Source organism: Triticum dicoccoides, chromosome 5B (genome assembly GCF_002162155.2).
Source record: "Triticum dicoccoides isolate Atlit2015 ecotype Zavitan chromosome 5B, WEW_v2.0, whole genome shotgun sequence".
Lineage (NCBI taxonomy): Eukaryota > Viridiplantae > Streptophyta > Magnoliopsida > Poales > Poaceae > Triticum > Triticum dicoccoides.
In genome coordinates, this window is record NC_041389.1 from 605,783,869 (window position 1) to 605,790,726 (window position 6,858).

At 41.9% G+C, this 6,858-nt stretch overlaps 1 protein-coding gene across 1 annotated transcript; it reads right to left on the bottom strand.

The window, feature by feature from the left end:
* Positions 1 to 214: 214 nt before the first annotated feature.
* LOC119312003 (long chain acyl-CoA synthetase 2-like) lies at positions 215 to 5,138 on the bottom strand. Its single transcript, XM_037587723.1, has 19 exons — positions 4,850 to 5,138; positions 4,631 to 4,694; positions 4,449 to 4,538; positions 4,287 to 4,343; positions 4,141 to 4,189; positions 3,819 to 3,895; positions 3,500 to 3,539; positions 3,327 to 3,421; positions 3,086 to 3,250; positions 2,680 to 2,790; positions 2,508 to 2,595; positions 2,354 to 2,420; positions 2,116 to 2,191; positions 1,910 to 2,027; positions 1,432 to 1,677; positions 1,197 to 1,336; positions 908 to 1,090; positions 686 to 805; positions 215 to 608 (listed from the first exon to the last, which is right to left on the bottom strand). The coding sequence occupies exons 1-19, from the start codon at positions 4,999 to 5,001 to the stop codon at positions 558 to 560; spliced, it is 1,989 nt and encodes a 662-aa protein (XP_037443620.1). The 5' UTR covers positions 5,002 to 5,138; the 3' UTR covers positions 215 to 557.
* Positions 5,139 to 6,858: the final 1,720 nt, after the last annotated feature.

Here is a 6,858-nt window from a genome sequence, read left to right on the forward strand (position 1 = left end):
AACATTTTTCAGATACACGTTGAACAATTTTTATTGGCATGAAACATTTTTTAACTACCCGGTTTTCTTTACATTGTATATCTTTTTAAATGACACAAACATTTTCTTTAAACTCGCGAATATGTCTTCCAATGTCACATACATTTTGTGAACGGTACTTTTATACTACGTGACCATATTTCTACATATATTTCGAAATCTGAGAATAGTAATGTCATCTCTCAAAACCGGCAACTTTGTAGTGGTTTATATATCAAGTTATCCATTAATCTTGTTTGTAGTAAGGATTACAAGCTAAGATAATTTCACCGGCTCTAACTAGCACAATATGTTCTCTCGAGAAAAAAAAAGTAGCACATTATGTGCAAATACATTTTATTTTGACATGTATCTTTTGAATGCAGATCTATGCTGGATCCGGGTCTTGAACGCAGTAGTAGTGGTACAGAATGTCACCGCCTCGAGCCGTAGCCAACTTACTTACCGTTGCTAGTTTTGACTCTTGAGGAAACATTCAGAAAGCTCATATCCGCTTGCTGATGTTTAACCATCATTTTTCATTGTGCAGCTCCCATCTTGGCATCCTTATACAGCTGATCAACGCGATCCTGCGGCATAATTTTGTTCCTCCTGTGAGCAAAAACCACTAACTGCAACGAGCATGATCAAGTTTGTTCTCTCTAACCTTGTAATATTTGAGCAGCTGGGGCCTCTTGAGCTTGAAAGTTGGGGTGATCAGGTCCTTGTCGATGCTGAATGGCACAGGCTCCAGGTGAACGGCCCTCAGCATCTCAAATCCTCTCAACTGCATGCATGGCACGAGATCGTAGCTTATGATGGAATACAAAATGGGCACAGATACATATCATAGCTTGCTAAATTTATTCGTGTATCGACGACGACGTACCCCGAGTTTCTTCCCGGTTTGATTCAGCTCATCCTGGATGTACCTCCTCGCCTTGGGATCACTGCACAACTCAGCGTAGTCACCAGACTTGCCGTTAAGTGCAGCCCAGTCCTCAATGGCTTGCTTCTCAGGGACGACCACAGCAACAAGGAAGGACTCGAAGCTGTTCCCGTAGACCCAAACCTTGTTCAAACAGGAGAGACTCTTGGTCAGTTACATCTGAACAAAACCATGAATCTGACGCACTGTAATTTTATTTATTTATTCATTCTGTTTTTGCTTATCGTACCGACGCAACGAGTTGAGACTGCGTGTATGCGCTTTCCAGGACCTCCACTGCCACATACTCCCCCTGGGACAGCTTGAAGATGTTCTTCTTTCTGTCGATGATCTTCATCGTGCCATCCGGTTGCCACTCCCCGATATCGCCTTAGTACATAAATTGGTTGCAAATTTTGTTAGGGACCATATGTTCATTCATGTGTTGTATGCTACGCTTAGGAATGGAAGAGAAGGGGCTGCACCTGTATGGAACCACCCGTCTGAGTACACTTCCTCTGTGAGGTCAGGGCGCTTGTAGTACCCGGAGAACAAGGTGTGTCCCCTCAAGCAGATCTCGCCTCGCGGCGCACTGGAGAGCGCGTCGTAGCCCATTTCAGGAACGGACTCCAACCGTGCCTCGACCGCCGTCACGGGAGGGCCAACCGTCCCAATCATCGAGATAACGTTGGCGATCGACGTAAAGCATCCCGAACAGCTCTCAGTGAGCCCTGCATACCAATCGCACGGTTAACAGTTTATCATTCCTCGGCATCAAAAGTAACTAGACTGCTAGGATACTAGTAGTAAATAATTTAAGATAAGTTTACTGACATTCATTTCACATGATCGTAGTCCATAACTAGTTAAATGCTGAACCAAGTCATGACCAAAGAACCAAGGACAAACTTGCCAGTATGGTTATGATGAGCACAGTTGTCATAAGAATTCTAATAGTCTCACCATATCCTTGTGCAAGGACACTGCAGCTGGTAACTCGCATGAACTCTTCAATGTGTCTTGGCAAAGGCGCCGCGCCGGATAGCATGAGGCGTATGCGGCCTCCAAGCCCTTCCTTTATCTGTAACATCAATGATAAAAGAATCTTAAATATATATACCAATGGAGTAAAAATAAAGAAACATGGGGACTTCAAATATTTTACGTACTTTGCTGAAGACTATTTTGTCAAAAAATGGCGATGCTTCATGCTGTTTGAATCCGTTCATTAAGTTGCCAAGTTTGCTGATGACAATTTGATGGGTTAATTATGTTTAAACTCAAAACATGAAAAGGGAGTAAAAATTAGATGCTAATTTAACCTTGTTGAAATACTTACGAGTTGTAAGCATACTGAAAAAGAGATTAAATAGTAGGTGTTTATTTAATCTTGTTGAAAATACTTACTAGTTGTAAGCATACTGAAAAAGGTGCTTGGCTATCAGCCCTCCAGACTGAATTTTTTGGTTGATACCTTCAGTTCATAAGATTCCTCAATTATGATGAAGCACAAAATGCGGTGGGAATTTTGGAAAAACAATAATGGAGGTTTGCATAATACCTGTGTATATACGATCATAAACGCGAGGAACACCACAGAATATTGTTGGTTTCATCAGTTGCACATCCTCCATCAGGTACCTAATGTCCTATTAAGAAAGTTTTACCTCTTAGATGAGGAAGTCACAGAAAAGCGACATAAGTTTTTTTGCTTGCAAGATATAGCTCCATACCCCTTGCCAGAATCCAATGGAAGCCCCTTTGGAGATGCAGTAATTTCCGATTACTTGATCGAAAATGTGAGCTAATGGAAGATAGGAAAAGTATGAATCATATTCGTCCACCTGCAAACATATTTTGATTTAGGTTATCATTAAACAGTAATATTTATCAGGTTGACATGACAGGAAAACAAAGCTCTAAATCATCGATGAACAAACCATGACCACTTTTTCACTATTTTTTGATTAAAATGTTTTTTGTGAAAAAAACAACTTACGAACTATTTAAAAATAAGAACACATTCACGCTCGATTGCCATTCTTTTGTTTAAACCTTTTCCGAAAAGAAAAAGGGAGACCTGTACAGAGAAAAGCCCCACTGAAATTCTAGTTTTGACGCATATAAATAAAGGTTTACCACTTTATCTGTCAATTGGAGGAGGTGCTCTGTGGTGGTAACCCCAGCTACGATAGCCCTGTTCGTGATTATCACACCCTTTGGCTCCCCTGTTGTTCCACTGGTATACATGATTGTACAAATGTCGTCCTTTTGTTTCTTAGGAAGTTCTTTAGTTTCTTCTCCCTGTTAAAAGAGCATTTTATGGGTCAGACCATTTACAATCTTGTAATGGAGTAGTTTAATAGGAATTCACACTAACCATTGTAGAAAATTCTTCCCAGGAAAAGCAAGATACTCCTAATTGTTCAACTTCCCTTTTCAGCTCAATTGTCACATCTCCAAAACTAACAATGGCTGACGTTGCACACATAAAGTAAGAAATTAATCACAGAAAATTGGGAATAGTTGATGTCCGGACCCCAGATAGCTAACCTTTGATGTGGGCTGTACACTTTGGGAGTACGGCGACAATCTGAAAAATTGCAGTTCAGGGACTAGTTAGATGTGTCGGAAAGAATGATGTGTAACTGTGATCTTCGCAACCAATCTCAAGCTTAGTAACATTGATTTCTGCAGCTTCAGGGCTAGCTTTTATTGTATCTCAGTTCCTATTAATCAACTCTATAGAAACATATGCACAGTAGCATTTAATGGAGACAAGCTAATATATATGACGCCACGCAGAAGACAACAATGTTTTGTATAGTTAAGGTAATGCTCATAGTAGTTAAAGATATATGGTTTTGCTTACTGATTTTATCTTGCTCTCCTGCATAAAGGCTATGGAGATCTCAGCATGGTCCAAGATAAATTCAACTGCATTTTGTCCTGCATTGCGTTGCAACTTATCCAGTCAATGAAACATTGCAAGGTGCAAAGCAAAACATGGTTAAGAATCCAGACTTCCATTCATGGACTAATGTAAATTATCATTGTTTGGAAAAAAGATATTATACTGATATTTGACAAATTATTCTCCCAAATAAAAAGTGCTCTTCATGAAGACATGAACCCTTGTGCATTCACATAGAGGTTTGTGTCTTAGTGTGTGTGAGCAAGAATCGTGAACGTACCGAGGGTGTCATACAGTGGTACATAACAAATTCCTTGGCTGTTGCAAGCCTGCAGAAGAAACAATACAATCAAAATGAAATCTCACATCAGTTTACAGAATGTTCCTGAAGCCTTGTTAAAATGAATGAATATCATGAATTCTCACCTGCATGGCCATGACCCATTCTGGGCAGTTGGATCCATATATGGCACAGTGAGCCCCCTACCAACACAAATCAACAATGTCTAACAAACATTCTGCTATAGATTTTGCATGATCAAAAGGAATTTTTCGGCGTTTAAAGACAGAGCAACATTCTTGACTCACCGGCTTAACCCCGAAGCCTCTGATAGCTGCTCCAATCTGGATGACCTTCTGGTACACTTGTTCATACGTTTGCCATACATAGTCACCAGCCTGAATTTCACACCAAAATTTTGCATCCTCCCAAATCAAAATCCCTTTTTTAATTACCATTTTGCCCATTATACTGAATTGCTCTGCTTTACCTTGCCCTCAGAAACCTGGCGCCGGCCGAGCATTCTGTTCTTGGGATACTTCTTGACTGCCCCACTGCAGGAACGTACGGAAACAGAAAGGAAAAAAATGAACAAAATTCTCTGAAACCTCAACACCTTCAGCGCTCGGATCACTGAAACTTAGTATGACAGAATGCTTAGGAATGGAGTGTAAGGAAATCAGCATGCTGCCAGGACCCATGAACGAACCTGAAGAAGTCCCATGGGGAATGGATTTCCTGCGGAAGCCGCATGAGGCCGTCCTTGGCGTAGATGCTCCGGTAGACCGGCCCGGCTGCCGGCCTGCCTCCGGCGGCCGGCGTCGCCTCGCCCACCTTCACGGTGTACACCGTCTTCTCCATCGAACCTTCCTCTCCAGCTAGCAATGGACGGCCGGACGGGGCTTGGTGCCGTCAGATGCAGATATGTTTTCTCCTTGAGCTTGCTGAGCTTGTAGCTTGAGTCAGTCAGTGAGGGCTTGGTGCTCAGATGTGTGGCAGTTAATGGTGGTGGCGAAGGTTGGTGGGCAATTTAAAGCTTGTGTTCCTATTCTGGTGCTGTTGGTGCGTGTCTACGTGTGGGTTGGCTGCCGTTGCAAATAAATTAGGGATGATTCGAAGACGTCACTCAATATTACTCACTCGGTCCAAAACAGTTTGTCTCAAGGTTGTCCCAAACTTGGTGTTAGACATCTATTCGAGGGATAAACTTTTTTAGACTGAGGGAGTACCGTTTTACAATTTTATTTCTCTTGTTCAATCTTTCAACCGCTTTGCGATGTTTTTTTTGTACAAAAAGGCCAAAGGCCATATATTAAGTAGTACAAACCCTTAAAAAACACGCGTGCCAAAACTAAAAAATACATTCAGATTTTTGAGGGAGCCGAAGTCTTCTTCCTCCTATATCCACCGGCAGCGTGCCGTGAGCAAAACTTGTTGCCGCCTCTATACCTCCGTCTCGGCGGTAACTTCATTTTATCAACTCCCTCACATGTTTTAACTACACATTTTTTTAAATGGAGTTTTTTAATTGCATCGTGTGTTTCAACTGCATCACATGTTACTACACTTTCTTCTGTGCCACGTTTGAACTACATTACTTTTAATTGCATCACATGTTTGATGTTTCTATGGCATCAGTGCTTTGGTTGATGTATATTTTGAGATAATAGTTTTCCATTTGTAGGTTGGAGTGTCTAGAATTACATAAATCGGCAATGCTAGTGACATTTTCCCTCGTCAAAGGATATTTCATCATTCGACGGTTTGAGTGGCGGGCAGCTCTTGTCGCGCCTTGATTGCCTGCTTATGCGGGCATGGTCATCACTTGCGTGGAATCTCACGTCATGGTCATGCATGCATCTAGCTTATGAGATCGTGAAAAGTGGAGGCGGCGGCACATGAGGAGTTTGATTTGGTCGTGCTTCTCGAGTACCCTGTCTTGAACTTGGTGCTGAAAATCCCAGGTCCGACCTTTAGTTGATCATACCTGGTAAGGCGGCACTTTGCATCATTACCTTGTCAAAGGTTTTGCTTGGAGTTTGAACCTGACCTTCATGGTGAAAGCTCGGGATCTGGCCTTCAATAATTGGATCTGGCGACCGTGACATCCATGCATTGTTTCATACACTGAGACGTTGTTTTTGAAGAACCTTACTCGCGCTCATTATGGTGTCATGATATGGTTGGCACCAATGGTTGTTGTTGCATTTTGCCGGTCGTTATGGTTTTGTTTTTCACCTAGACGTAGCTCCGGTCTTGTTTGTTTCTTGCTCTTTGATAGCATGATTTTTTTGTGTTTCTGTGTCGGTATTGATTGTGTTTATGTGCATCCTAGTCATGCAGAAACCGAATATGTGTTTGTATTCCCTTAATGCTCAATAAATAGCGTCGTTTATCGGGGAAAAAGAAGACAAAGAATATGGTGGCCTAAACAAGTGATAAGATATGACAAAAAATCGGTAGCAAAATAATTTTCAAGCACTTAATCTGAATATGTTTTTTACTCCTATTTACTTGCACTCCGGATAGCAACACCATTTGTACTATCTTGAAAGCAAAACTAAATGAGCAATCCTCAAATGGCCAAGTTGTTATCAGATCCGGGGTTCTGGAGTGATAGGCGTACACGGACTAGGACGCTGCGGCACGACATGGACGAGATGCGGCGGCAATTGAAGGCGTTGCATGCCAGCAGTGGAAAATGCAGGTCCGAGGCTC